This window comes from Schistocerca americana, chromosome 3 (genome assembly GCF_021461395.2).
Source record: "Schistocerca americana isolate TAMUIC-IGC-003095 chromosome 3, iqSchAmer2.1, whole genome shotgun sequence".
NCBI lineage: Eukaryota > Metazoa > Arthropoda > Insecta > Orthoptera > Acrididae > Schistocerca > Schistocerca americana.
The window spans coordinates 994283628-994298176 of record NC_060121.1 but is presented as its reverse complement, the minus strand read 5'-3'; the positions used below and the strand labels follow the sequence as shown (position 1 = coordinate 994298176).

The 14549-nt window shown below is 40.6% G+C and overlaps 1 protein-coding gene across 1 annotated transcript in view; it reads left to right on the top strand.

The window, feature by feature from the left end:
• The first annotated feature begins 8250 nt into the window (after nucleotides 1–8250).
• The window catches only part of LOC124606617 (dipeptidase 1-like), a 1437429-nt gene continuing 1431130 nt past the window's right edge, over nucleotides 8251–14549 (top strand). The window contains exons 1-2 of the mRNA XM_047138602.1: nucleotides 8251–8455; nucleotides 8568–8695. Coding sequence (XP_046994558.1) covers nucleotides 8251–8455; nucleotides 8568–8695 — 333 coding nt within the window. The remainder of the gene's footprint in view (nucleotides 8456–8567; nucleotides 8696–14549) is intronic.

Here is a 14549-nt window from a genome sequence, read left to right as displayed (position 1 = left end):
GCTCATCAGAGACAAGGATATCCTCAGGAGTGCCCCAGGGAAGTGTCACAGAACTGCTGTTGTTCTCTGTATACACATATGATTTGTCGGGTAGGTTGGGCAGCAGTCTGCGGTAGTAGCTGATGGTACCGTGGTATACGGTAAGGTGCTGAAGTTGAGAGACTCTAGAAAGATACAGAACGACATAATTTCCAGTTGTGACAAATGGCAGCTAGCTCTAAATGTGGAAAAACGTAAGTTAATGCAGATGAGTAGGAAGATCGAACCTGTAATGTTAGGCCACAATATTAGTGGTGTCCTGCTTGACACAGTCAAGTCGTTTAAATGTCTGGGCGTGACGTTCCAAAGCGATGTGAAATAGGACGGGCATGTGAGAACTCTGATAGTGATGGCGAATGGTCGACTTCGGTTTATTGAGAGAAATTTAGCGAACAGTGGTTCACCTGTAAGGGAAACCGCATATAGGACGCTGGTGAGACCTATTCTTCACTACTGCTCGAATGTTTGGCATCCGTACCAGGTCGGACTGAAGGAAGACATCGAAGCAATTCACAGGCGGGGTGCTAGATTTGGTATCGGTAGGTTCGAACAACACGTTTTACGGAGATGCTTCAGGAACTCAAATACGAATCCCTAGAGGGAAGGTGACGTTCTTTTCGAGACGTCTGATTGTGTAGATCGTATCACTCTCTTAGAAAAACGCAGATTCTATGAGAATTCTTGCTTTAAACATAGCTGATTTGAATCACGACTTGACAAACTGAATGTCAAAGGTTTGACTGAATAATTCACACAATGTCGGAGGGCTAGAAAATTTTTGTGAAGTCTGAAAGGGAGTGAGACGCGGTTCAACTTTGGATCCACTCCTGTTCCTAACATACGTATATGAATGACCTGCCATTCATATTCAACAAGCAGAATTGTTATCTTTTGCAGGGAATACTAGTTTTGTAATAAATCCCACTATAGAGAAAGCAACAGAAGATATGGTAAACAGTAACAGAGGGGATGTAATTTCCACAGAATTATAAAGTAATTCTCAGAAAACTCTCCCTAACTTTTGAATAAGCGCACTACATTCAGTTCTGCACAACAAATAGTCATATCACCATTAGTTTCAGCACATGAGTAGGACTCAGTAAAAAGGTTGGAATGCTTCATATCTTTTGATGTGCATGATGATGGACACTTGAGCTGGAAGAAGCACATTACTGAGCTTTTCAGACAATACGTTCAACTGCATTTATTCCTCGTATAATTGCTCATCTTGGAAATGAAAGAATTAACCTCCTGTCATATTTTGCATATTTATTCTCAGTAATGCCTTATGGAGTCATTTTCCGCGGTAACCCATGGCATAAAGAGAAATTATTGATTACACGGAAGCGAGCAGTAAGAATAATTTGTCGTGTCCACCAACGGATGTCGTGTAGGTACGTCTTTAACGGGCTAGGCATTTTAACTGCACCGTCACAATAAATATATTCGCTAATGAAATTCGTCACAAATAATCCATCACAATTCGAGGACAACAGTGATGTCCATAGTTACAACACTAGAGTGGAAACGACCTTTATTAATAATTATTAAAGCTGACAGTGGCTCAGAAAGGAATTCAATATGCAGAAAGAAAGAAATTTGATCATTTGCCCAGTACCATAAAATGTCTGCAGGCAACAAAGCAAGTATTAAATGAAACATAAAATTATTTCTCCTGGACAACTCCTTACATTTAGTTACGAATTTCTAATTAAAAACTGGTATCCAGCAAAAAATAAAACAAAATTAAGTGTAGTTCTATGAACAGCATTAAAAATGGTGAATTCAGTAATTTTAACACTAATCATGTATACATATCCTGCAAACTGACTCGTTCTACATGCTTTCCATAAAAGGAACACGTGAACATGGAACACGTAAACCAACTAACTAACTAAATAGCTGAAAACTTCATTGACGATGTAGTCATGAGCATGACCAAACACGATAGCCCTTCTCTGCCGCTCTGTCATGTGTCCAAATCATACAACCGACAGATACTTAACACCACTTCACTGCCGTGGCATACGTCTGCTTTCGAGCGTAAAATGTCCACTTGGTACCAGTTATGTGCATAAATCTACATACACACACTTACGACAGGAAACAGGGAATGCCGCAGGGCACGTGGTACTAGTATTATTGATTTTCTCTTCGGTTCCTTTTGCCTCTTGAACTAGGGTCAAACGGAATTCCGTTTAAGTTTCCTGAACGTTTCTGTTACACTTCCGTATGAGCTATACCGACGTGTTACAGTCCTGGCAGGGCGTCTCTAGGTTCGTTCGATGTCTATTGTTACGCCTATTTGATAAGGGCTGCATGCACTGGGACAGTACTGTAGAACTGATGAAAACATCGTCTTGTATGCGATTTACTTCAAAGACGCTTTGTGTTTCCCACAACTCGTCCAACAGATCTAAGTCTACCATTGGCGTTCCCTGATACGGATTTTAGCTGATCGTCCAGTTTCGTTTCTCTTTCTAGTTAGTCGTAAATACTTTTGCGATGAGAATTGCTCAAGGTGTTCAGCACTAATTCTATAATCAGATACAGCTGGGTTCTTTTCCTTTGTTGCAGGCGTTATCTCGTATTTGTCCACGTTTAGAGGGAGCTGCCGTGAACTGCAATGTGTAGAAATTATGTCCGAGCCTCTTGAAATTCATTGCGATGAACTGAAGGCGGTGCTGTCCTGCACAAAACGGTAGCATAAGTGAACTACCTTATACTGTTGCTGTTCGTGTCTGATTTATGTATATTGACTTGTTTATGTGTGCTGAGAATATTACATGCTTTAATAGACTTCGGTCCTTAAAAAATACAACACTGTGATTGGGGACTATGTGACTGGTTGAATATGTGCCTCAGTTTTTCATAATTTTTACTACACAATAACATGAACATTTTAAAATGCCGAAATCGGTTTGTATCAGACATGGACATCATCAGACCAACAGCACTGCTGCAAGCGGTTTCTGCTTGTAATGTGCCAACGTGCCGTCTAGTGAATGTCAGGCATAGTCAAGGCTCAACAGCAGAGAAAGTGGACGCTTATACCATCTGTGGGCCAGAATCGATGGCAGAGCGGAAGTGCTTCCGCCTGGTGGCAGCTAAATTGAAGAACACTGTGCAGAAGACAGTGTCTGGCTTGTGCTGCACTCTGACAGCGAAATAACAAAAGAATTAAACTAAATGCTATTGTTACGTGTAGTAAAAATATAAATGTGAAATTACTTTAATATATGAAAATGACTGTAATTGAATACTGTAATGCTATGGTATGTTTAGTTGTAAATAGAGAACTTGGCGTAAAATAAAATAATGTTTAGGTATGTGGGGGGGGGGGGGGGGAATCCCCTACAGTGAGAACAGTGTACAGGTTGGAGCGTAATATTGGCGGTAGAAGTAAGTTGGCGTAGCTCTGAGGCAGAACAAGTGTTAAGTGGTTAAGTGCCGGTGTGTGCTATGGTAGCGTTGCTAACAAACCATTTAGAAGTGAGCTGAAAACAGATATGGACTTCGTTTATCGTGTGGCAACAAGCTAAAGCGACACCAAGGCTTGTAAGACGCGATATTTCGACGGAGATTAGCTGTGAGCGGTAAAAGAGTACGGTTTCCCGCTCTGGGGTACATGGCACTGCATGGTGCAATGCTGTGTTAATTGCGACGAGTTGCTTGTGCCAACGGCGAGGTGTGAAGGGACAAGTAGCCCATCCAACGGCGTATTGTGATCTCAATAACTGATGAGGTCCATTGGTGAGCTCACTGCGGGCAACGAACTAGAAGTTATCTTACAAGAGTATTGTTACGAACAGTGGTTGTTATACCGACGCCATTACCAGTACATTTATATTTTGTGAATCAGTTTGTGTAATATTCAAACCAAGTTCTCTACAGTGTGTAAAGTTTGGCGGCAATAATAATTTTGTGGTTTAAATTGCATTCCCCGAGTGTAATCAATTATTTAAAGGAAATAGCTCATTATTACCCCATATCCAGTGATTTCTATGTGATGCAACATCAGTGAAAAGTTATGGCGCATGAGTATCGCCGTTGCTACATTGCAAGAGAAAATAGTCGAAATTAACGCTGATATTGCCAGCAGACGCCGCTTCACGCAACGGATGGGAGATGCCAGGTTCTGCGCCACCTTCATTACCATCCAGCTCGATGTGGTGGCTTTTCAGTAGATTGCCATAGTCAAAAATTACTCGGTTCCGTCCGAGCAATGTGATTCTCAATCAGTGTTTTCAGTAACTACTCGTATATTGACAAGCAGATCTATATTGTTCTTCAATTAAGCGTTCAAGGAAATTGCTACCACCAGTGTACACATTGTGCCTTCAGCACAATGCAAGCTCAATAACATTAAATTCAGTAATTACAATTTGTGTAGTTTTCATTAACCTAAAACACGTTCAATTGTTTATTATGTGTGTTTATGTATTGTGAAACGATGTCAGGCTGTGGTATTGTTTTAAATGACTCATGTACTCCTGCTAGGCAATATCAAACATACAGAATTAAGTCCTCCCTGTTCAGTCGCTTCAAAGAGATTATCAGTGCTACTAATAATCAAATATAGACGTAACAATAAGTTTGTTACGCACCATTATCATTATTTATTCAAAAAATTCCGTGTAGTAGTTGGATCACCATAGGGGTGTTTATTCAAACCTATTACACGCGAGAGCCGCTTTCCGGAAGTCCGATGCCGCATGGTCTAATAATAATACAGTAAATTCGGGTAGTGGCGTCGCATGCTGCTAGCAACGGAAGTGAAACTCCTTGCAGCAGGTGCCATTGGTCTGAAGATGACAAATGTCTGACCCAAACTGATTTCGGCATTTTAAAATGTTAATGCGATTGTATCCGAAGAAAGACGAAAAATTAAGGAACATACTGTGATCTATTACTAAAATACTTTATGAAGAAACCACATTTTTACTAGCTATGATTGTTTATTCGTTGTTGGTCGCCGATGTTGTGCAGTGTCGGAGACGATCTACAGTGGTACAAACTAGACTGGTAAAATTACCATAGGCTATGGTAGACTGGTAATAGTAAACGCAGTCTACGGCAGTTATCCTAGTGGCTTTTGTCAGTTAAGATCGTATCGGCATTACCTGTGCTTTACGAACTGCGTTACCTGTGTGTTAGGTGTGCTGCATACGTATTGGGCGTTATCTCATTTCGATCATTTGGTTTGCGTATGAGATCAGTGTCTTACTAGATTCCCCTAGAAAGCAGAAACGGTGAAATGTCTGAAAAGTGAAGGGCAACATCATTTATGGAACATGTTTGTTCTACATAGTTATTGTTAAAAGCAAAAACTATTTATACAATAATTAAAATTGTCAAATATGGATTAAAGTTTTATTCAAAAATTCTTGCTTTGCAAGGTCAAACAGAGGGGTGTTGAAGTAAAAATAATAATAAAAAATACAGATTTATCTTAAAGCGCAGAAAACGCATTTTACTAAAAGAAAGGTAAATTACAAGAAAACTGAAAAACTAAAACATGTCAAACACCGCTGCAATACGTCGTCGAGCTTGTACAAAATATTTTGTTGTTGTTCATAAACAACGTTCGCACTTATCTGTAATAATAGTAATCTCTTCCGTTTGATCGTGAGTTATATTAAGTACAAAAAACAATGATAATAAAGATATTTCATGTTTGTGCTTGTAAACTGTACTTGCATCAAAATAATTGTTTTCGTTAAATAAAATCGCAGAAGATATGGGATCAATTAATTATTATTACTTATAAAATGCAATTTATACTTTGTAAGGACGCAGAATAAACAGTGAACTAACACTGAACGATGTGCAGTTCTAATTATATGCAAAACAAAGAAACAATCCAAAAACAAACAGAAGGCATCGTCTTCCACACTGACTTATGTTTCTTTTCCTACCATTGTTACCAACACTGCCAGTGATCCTACCAATCATTATGTTATTTATTTATTGTACCAAAACGACCGAAACTTAATTTTCGTAGAGCACAACTCTACCACTAAGAGACCAGTGTGCTGGTCGGCTAAAGGCTGATTCACACAAGATGTCAACGGAACAGAATGAACTGTCACTAGACGGAACGTAGACACGACATTAATTCTCTCAGATTAGCACCAAAAGATGAGAGTGAGTTTATCACATGTCGTCTGTGATACAAAAAGTCGGGATATAGTTACGGAATACAAGAAAGTAGAACGGTAAACGTAATTAACAGCCTAAGAAAACTTCGTTACAGATATTCTTGAACTATTTTGTTTGATAAGTTACTGGGATGTGAAACAACGTTTCAAAACATCTACATTTATTTTCTAGCGAAAATTTATACGTTCAAACCCATCATACCAAATTTATAAGGAATTACATAGAATCTGTTTACCTTATCCATTATGTTTGTAACAAATGACGTCACAAACAACTTCATAAACGGTTGTTTAATGAAAATTACTTCATCGGTTTATGCTCTTATTTATTTACAGTGTTGGCTACAGCTCTGTTCTGTTGTTGTGAAACGTAAATCATTTTGCGCTTTCAGATATCTGTCTCGCTTATGGAAGAATACTCAGTGCAAAAATCTATCCAAATCAGCAAGGAGGATTTGCAATTTGTCACGGAAACAATGCAAAATAATGAAATAAAGATCAACTATAATATGGGTGAGAGCGGCGAAAGTAAGTTAACATTCGAATTTAACAAACGACAACACATTCCTCCCCACCAACGTCGACCTAAGAACTTTTTTACCGAGAAAGCATGTCGGTGACATGACATGACGTTCGGTTTCGACAAGAGAGAATCGGCCTTTATACTAATACTTAGGTTAATACGATGTCTGGCGAGCTTATTAGTTAGTCATCTAGTTAGTTTGATGTTCCATGGATTATCTGCACAACAAATCGTAATGACGTTGAGCAAGTGATTTTACATACATATCACAACTTAATTTTTAAATAAGTCTACATGCTGAATGCTTATAAAAAGTGCATTTTTTCTAAATATCTACATATGTGAGTTAGTAATTCTTATCCAGCACCTTTTATGCATTACATTAACAGAAATTCTTCTAGAGGTCAGAAGGAGTTATCAAGGAAAAACTTTTGCAGATCTTTTCAAATTTCACTTTGGTATTTCTCAGACATTTTATATCCCTGGGCAAGCTGCTAATATTTTTTGTTGCAACATTGTGCACCCCATCCAGTGCTAAAGACAACCTCGTGTTGAGCAACGAATGTCTGTTTCCTTCTGATTTTATAATTATGTGCATCATTGTCCCTTTTGATCTGTAGTGAATTGTTTACAAGAAAAACTTGAGGAGGGAATAAATGTACTGAGCAGCAGTAGTCAGGATGGCCAACTCTTTAAACTGATGTCTACACGATGATCGTGGGTGTGCACGACATATGACTCCTACAACATGTTTTCGAGCAACGTCAACCTACTAATTTGTCTCTCTCCAAGATTTGCAATGATGCTAGATGTTTTAGGAGCACCAAAATATTCTTTTTCCAGTTTAAAATTCTCATCGGTACGAACACCTAAGATTTTTGAAGTTTCAAACTGATTTATTATTACCATGGTACTGCTGTTATACGTGTAGTACCTCTAGATGTGTAGAACTGAATATGTTGTGTTTTTAAAATTGAGCGTGAGACTTTTTGCAGGAAACCAGTCTTTGATGTTTTAAGAAAATTGTTTACTATTTCTTCTCTTTCTGTGTGTGTGCTGAGGCTGATTACAATACTAGTATCATATGCAAAAAAAGCTAATTCTGCTTGTTGTATATTGGACGGAAGATCGTTTATTTATATAAGGAATAATAATGGAACTAAGATTGAGCCTTGGGGAACCCCATACCTGATTTCTTTGCGTCAGAATAATATCCACGGAGTAAATTGGTTGAACTACTAAATACAAGTTTCCTGCATTCTTTTGGTTAGATGTGTCCACTGGCTGGCTGTACCATCAGTCCCATAAGGCTTCCATTTGTCTAGGATAATGATGTGAGTCACAAATTAAAAGCCTTAGATAGGTTGTAACATTTTAAACCAATCCTAATGCACGCTTCCAGATATATGGTAGATGCGACTGTTTCCAGCGAGTGTTCGTCAATCACGTAGTCAGACAACAACAAGTCTTCCCTTCTGTCTGTGCGCGATACGTTATGGATGACGTGATTTCGTAGGAGACGCGAATATGGGTGTAGGAACTTTCCTCGTCGAGAGTGTGTGGTTCGCACGGGAGTGCGAGTGTGGGGGTGGGTGGGGGTGGGTGGGGGCTGTGGGGGCGCACAGTGGTCCCCCGCGCGGCCCGGGGCGGTCCCGCTGGCGCACGCCCGCTATCGAACGGCGGCCGGCGCGCACTGCGCATGCGCGGCCTGCCCCCGGCGCGCCCGCGCACCGCCAGTAGGCCACACGCAGCGCACCGCGAAACACAGACTGCGCTGCGGCCGGCCGCGCGACTCATGGACGAAGGCGGCGGCGGCGGCGGAGGCGGCGCCGGGGGCGGCGGAGGCGGCGGCGGCGGCGGCGGGGGCAGAGGTGCAGGCTGCCCCGGGGGCGGCGCGGGCACCAGCCGCAGGCCCAAGCCCGACCTCGACCTCATCGAGAGGGCCTCTTCCATCGAGGACCACTGCCTGCAGGTAGGGGCCCGCGTCTGTTGTCGCCGGCGGCGATGCTCTGGGACGGACGAAGTGTCGTCGCCCACAGCCTGTATGTAGTACCTCAGAACTTGGTATTCGCTCGCAGACAGTGATCTGCCGCAATGATCGGCCGCCACGGCACAACATCGAGAATTTTGCGGCTAAGAACAATCTACATTTCACTGAAGACGTCGTAAGACAGCCATTCCATGCATTAGGAGGAAACAGTCACTTTAAAAAAAAAAAAGAAAAAAAAAGAACGAGAAATTTAGCCACACTTGAGTGACTCTTCTTTATGAAAAGCCAAAGAAGGGAAAGGATCAAAATCTTTTATGCTTCCACAACCTCTTACAGTATTTCCATGGTTATTAACTCTCGCAAATATAATAAAAAGTAATCCGAAATTATTTACTTGGTGGAAGGGGAAAGAGGGGAGATCTCACACACAGGTAAGCAAAAGAAACTGAAGAACAGTGACCTTTTACCTACTGGCAACCTCACGTTCTAGTTTACATTTTAACACAGCTTCATTATTGTTTATTCCAACTTCACAGCTGGTAGGACATACAAGTGTTATATCCAGTTATTAAAAGCAGCAATGTACGAAAATATAGTCACTGCTTATTAGACAAAAAATTCAAAGCTAACCATACAGACCACGTTCGTATTCATTACTAATTTTCTAAACGTATTTCCAATTAGAAGTGTGACATTTTGAAAATTTCCGTATGAAGATTGCTAAAGTTTTGATGAAACTTTGTATGGAACAATAACTGTCTCACCATACACGCGTAATTGTTAACTTTCAACGCCTCAGACTCTTAAACTTGGAAAAAAAACTTCATTCATAATTTCTTATTCCTTTCTTTTCCTCTTAATTATCTGATATTTTTTCTCTCATCACATTTCCTCTTCCTACATATCTTGATATTTGTATCGTATTGAAGATTTACTAATATTCGATACAACTCTGGTCCACTCAAGGTGTGACGACCCCACTACCCGCCATGACCCACTGGCTCATTCTGCCCGTGCGTGGCTGCTACAAAACGTACGCGCGCCCAAATCGTAAAACTCGCATTGTCGGTACAATGCCCTACTGACGTCCCTCACGAAAAACTTGTACGCAGGAAGTTATGCTGGTCTCACAATGTGCAACGTTAACTGGAAACCAGTTATTCGGCTTTTGCAACTGAATGCTCTGTTTTCAACCAAAAGTTTCATACATTCTTATTGGGCGCCTTCACTGGCCTATGAAATAATTCATGAACTATACATATTATGAGACAGATATCGTTTCCTGGCAGCACATACAGGTTATCTTGCTACTTCCAATTGTAAGACTCTGACTTATCACTTACTTTTATGTTTCCTATTTTTTCGTGTGTACATTGACTTATGTGTGGGCATAAGAAGAACGCAATGTAAGCTTCTAGTTATCTGTACGTGACAATGGAAACATCCAGTTGCAAAATACGGATAACATTTACTCTTATATACGTGGTAAACATAACTGAGAGAGCAAGTAACAAAAATGGCAACCAGTATTAATAACAGAATTGTATAACTGTAGAGAGGTGTTAGACTTACAGCTGCTGAACGCTTCTGTTAGATGCACACGATGCTGCCGGAATTCATGTGTCAGTTAATTCACTCTCTGCAGGTTGGACAAAAAGTCATAGTTTCAAGATACGAATTTTTGTCGTTTTTGTGAATTCCTAGACAGAAACGAACATACACTCGGGTGACGATCATATTTAAATTCAGTGATAAGGCACCATGAGGGACGTACTACGTGTACTGGAATAGGAAATTCATTTTTTGACAAATTCATTGACGATTTAATTATCGTTTATTTACTAGGAGAAAAATAAGAAAAGGAAGAAAGAAACATGCAACAATACGTGTAACATGTACTGAAAACGAATTTTACACTATTCAGTCGTGAAAGAGCGACTATAGGACATTCAGGAACTCAGAATGAACGTTTGCGCAGAATTTCTTCTAAGCATTGTGAAGAGTAGCATAATAGTTTCATCAGAACTTTTGTTTTGTGATTGCCAGAGCAGAATGAGACAGTAAGACATTCGCTAACCACCTGCCACTATATTGTATAGTACATCAGATGTAATGTCTATGGAGATAATATTTTACGTGTGTTACGTTGTTCATTAAATTTGGAAGACTGATACAAATCCTGTGCAAACAGCCACCATTAATCAATTTATTTAGGACATAATTACTTTCGAGAGTTCATCTCTTATTTTAAAATGTACAAAGGTATCATGAACTCTTAGACATGAGGCATTTATTCAAACACGCGTGTGGCGAATGTATTGCTAACTCTTTATCCCGTTCTTCGGAGATATTAATTTGTTAACAACGTAAAAATCGTACCATTATTTGATGAGTCGGCGGGGCGCTCGGCTTTAAGTAGGAAATTATTCATGCTGAAAAGGTGTTGGCAACAGCAAACCGCAGAATAAAATCGACGTGGAAGGTCCGGTCTATATTAGCTTGTTGGTGATGTCAGTTGTGCGAACATGGAATTAATTAATACAACAAGCTTGCCGACCTACACCTACCCACCCTCGCTGACACACACACACACACACACACACACACACACACACACACACACACACACACAAGCTCTTCGTCGGACATTACATCGCCCGCCACCAGGGATATACGAGAGTTTCTCCCAGGAAGTGTTCTGTGTACGTAAGCTTTAATGAACAATGAATGCAAAACACAAATGAGGAGTGCGCAAACAGCCGATTTGTAGAATTTCTGATGATGTTTATGTAACTAACACAGTTCGGTAGCACTTTTTATTTGGTGTAATGATAATCACATTTTCCAAGTATAATCTAAAAACTGTGTAGTTTATCATAGTCCCTAATCTCAGAACATGAACAGAACATAAAATCTTTTGCACCAGCTGCTTTAATCTAAAGACCATTCTGGGTCTCAATCGGTGGCAACGGCCTCTGAAATCAACATCTGGCACCAGACGTTGCACAGTACCGAAGTCGTAATTAACAGTATTGAAAACACAATTCAGCTTACCACTTAATGTGTGAATACGCCTTAATCAAGCGAAATAAATTACAGTGTTACTGGTAAATTAAAGGCCAGTCACCATCTTAATCGCACAACCTTCTGCAGAGGTATAAGCTTTAAACTGATGTGCTGTGATCATATCAAAGGGGTTCTTGCCTGGTCCAAAGTACGAGTTTTAGGAGAAATGTATATATTTAAAGGTCCAATGTATATATTTAAAGGTTTGCATCAGTTATATTTCTATTGTAACCTAAACTGCCTGCGAAAATTTAACTCGAAGGGTTTTGTCCATCCTACGACCGTAATTACCCGTGAATCAATGGCGACGAAGCTTTCTGATGTCCAGTGTTAAACGAAGTTCATATGAGCGGTAAGCAATATATCAGATAAAGGTCATTCGTGAATGAGTTACGTATTGTAACGAATATATTTGAATCTGCAGACAGATCTGCAAGAGAAGTGCCAGCAAACTTTAATTGTGATGGCAGAGTTACGTGGACGGAGTGACTGTTAGTATAGATCCGGTAACGATAACTTATTTCCTGTACCCATGATTCATTCCATCATTTTAATCGTAGGTGTCATGCTCCTCCTAACTTTTCAGTTTATGCATAGTGTTTCTAATAGGACATAGCTGACTCTAATGAGTGTTGAGGCTAAAACATCCTATAAGAACTCGTGAGGAGCAGGGTGTTATGTCCGTTCCGCTGGCCTGATTTGCTTTACCTCGATTTCCTACATTACTGCAGGTGACCGCCAGAATTGATCCTTAAATGAAACAGTGTGAAGTCTAGGTCCACAGCACTGAGCTACCCCTAAGATATCCTTAACCTCTGAGGGACACTAAGCCTTGACGAAAACAGTGCGTTTAAAAGGTCATATCCGACTTGATTCACTGCGCAAAGATGGCAAAGGAAAACAAAGCACCTCGTTCTGTTGCTATCACTACAGTTCCATCACTCTTCGCTGTGTACAGAAACTATATTACACTACTTTAACTTGCAACTTCGTACTGTTGAGTGTAGGCATGTTATTAAAACACGTTAGGATACTTCCATCTGTCTCCCATATTTGACTGCTACTCGCAGGCTCCGTTAGGCAGATGGGGCCACAGGCACGAATGTAACGTATGTGAAACACGACGCAGTGACCTGCATACATAGAGAGCGGTGGTAGTGTGTCGTCATACACCATTCATTATCTGCTTACGTGAAAGAACAGAGTCCAGTGTATCAACGTGCCAATCCGGCTAAGAACTAGAACTCCCGTAATGTATTCTCCAACGACAGTAAAGGCAAAAATTGTTGTTATCGTGACAATCATAACTTTCTCTCTTACGCGACCCCCACGATCGACACTGGTCTTTGACACAATGACTGGCGTCGAACGTCAGTTGCGCTTTACTCTACGACCCACACACACACATTGCTATCTTATAGGAATAAGTCATTTTTTAACATAGGCTGTCTACTGCGTGAGATTTAAAGGGAGCAACGAAAATCTGGGTGTAGGTATCTGTCCATGAAGAGAATCAATATTACAGAGTATAATAATACCGGGTAGTTTTAATGAAGTGCGGTTACTCACAGACGTCCCGGATGCCCTCTAATTGCTGTATGGCAGCCAAACTTAGTAGATATTATAGTGCGTTACAAATAATGCAGTTTCTGCGTCAGTCACTTCTTTACTTTGTCACAACGCGTTTCGATGGTTCACACCACCATCTTCAGGGAGGGAATTAATTATTTACATGGCTGGTGTTGCTGTAGAGTACAGACGTCTTTTCCTAGTCGCAGACCGACGGCAGTGTAGGTTATTTTGCGTCTTTTGCTAATGATGAAACTGTTTATTTAGAAAAGGCGCTTTAGAGGCAAAAGAAAACATTAATTTCTGACGGTGAATTATACTTACTGGACGGCAGAGTTGTTAAAGGTCTGCATACTGTGGCCTAATGTATTTCCTCTCCACCGAACGTTATATTTACAACTATACCGTCCCTGTACGTCAGTTCACTGTCAGAAATTCTTGTTTTTCAACGTCTAAAGTGCCTTTTTTAAATAAACAATTTTTACCATTAGCAAAAGACGCAGGACCTACACTGCCGTTGGCCTGCGACTGTGAAAAGATGTCTGTACTGTTAACCAACATCAACCATGTAAATAAACAATCTTCACCTGAAGCCGATGGCGTGATCCATCAAAACGCATAGTGGCAATATAAAGAAGTGACTGGCGCAGAAACAGTTTTATTTATACTGACCAACACTCGCAGCCCTCATAATGCCGTCCCTTATGAACGAAATGTTCATTCTAATGCGTTAAAACGGTAGCGGTTAATGTCGGAAAACAAATTAGTTTCAGTTTTGGCCAAAACGTGCAAATCTGGCGCTATACACTGTTTGTATGACTGCATGACACCCATGCTGTCAGCTGACAAACCATAAAGTGAGTGAACAGTATGGACGTAGAGAAGGAAGACGGTGCGCTGTTAGTGAGTCTGCTTTCTGTGAACGGCAGCAGCTACAGTGGTGCACTGAGAGAGTATCGCCGACTGAGAGTCAGATGTCGTTAAATAGCTTGAAGAAGACGTAAACGAAGACTGAAAATACGGGTGAGCTTATTGTGGCACCTGGAAGGGGAAGGCGCCCCATCACAGCGGAGATTATTGACGGTGTCGGCGTTGCTACAACTGACCCAGTAACAAGTGGCCCGGGTAAGGCTAGTGCTAGTGTAGTGTCGCGTGCATTGTCAGTCGAGCAGTCAACAATACGGACTGTTTTGTACCTTTT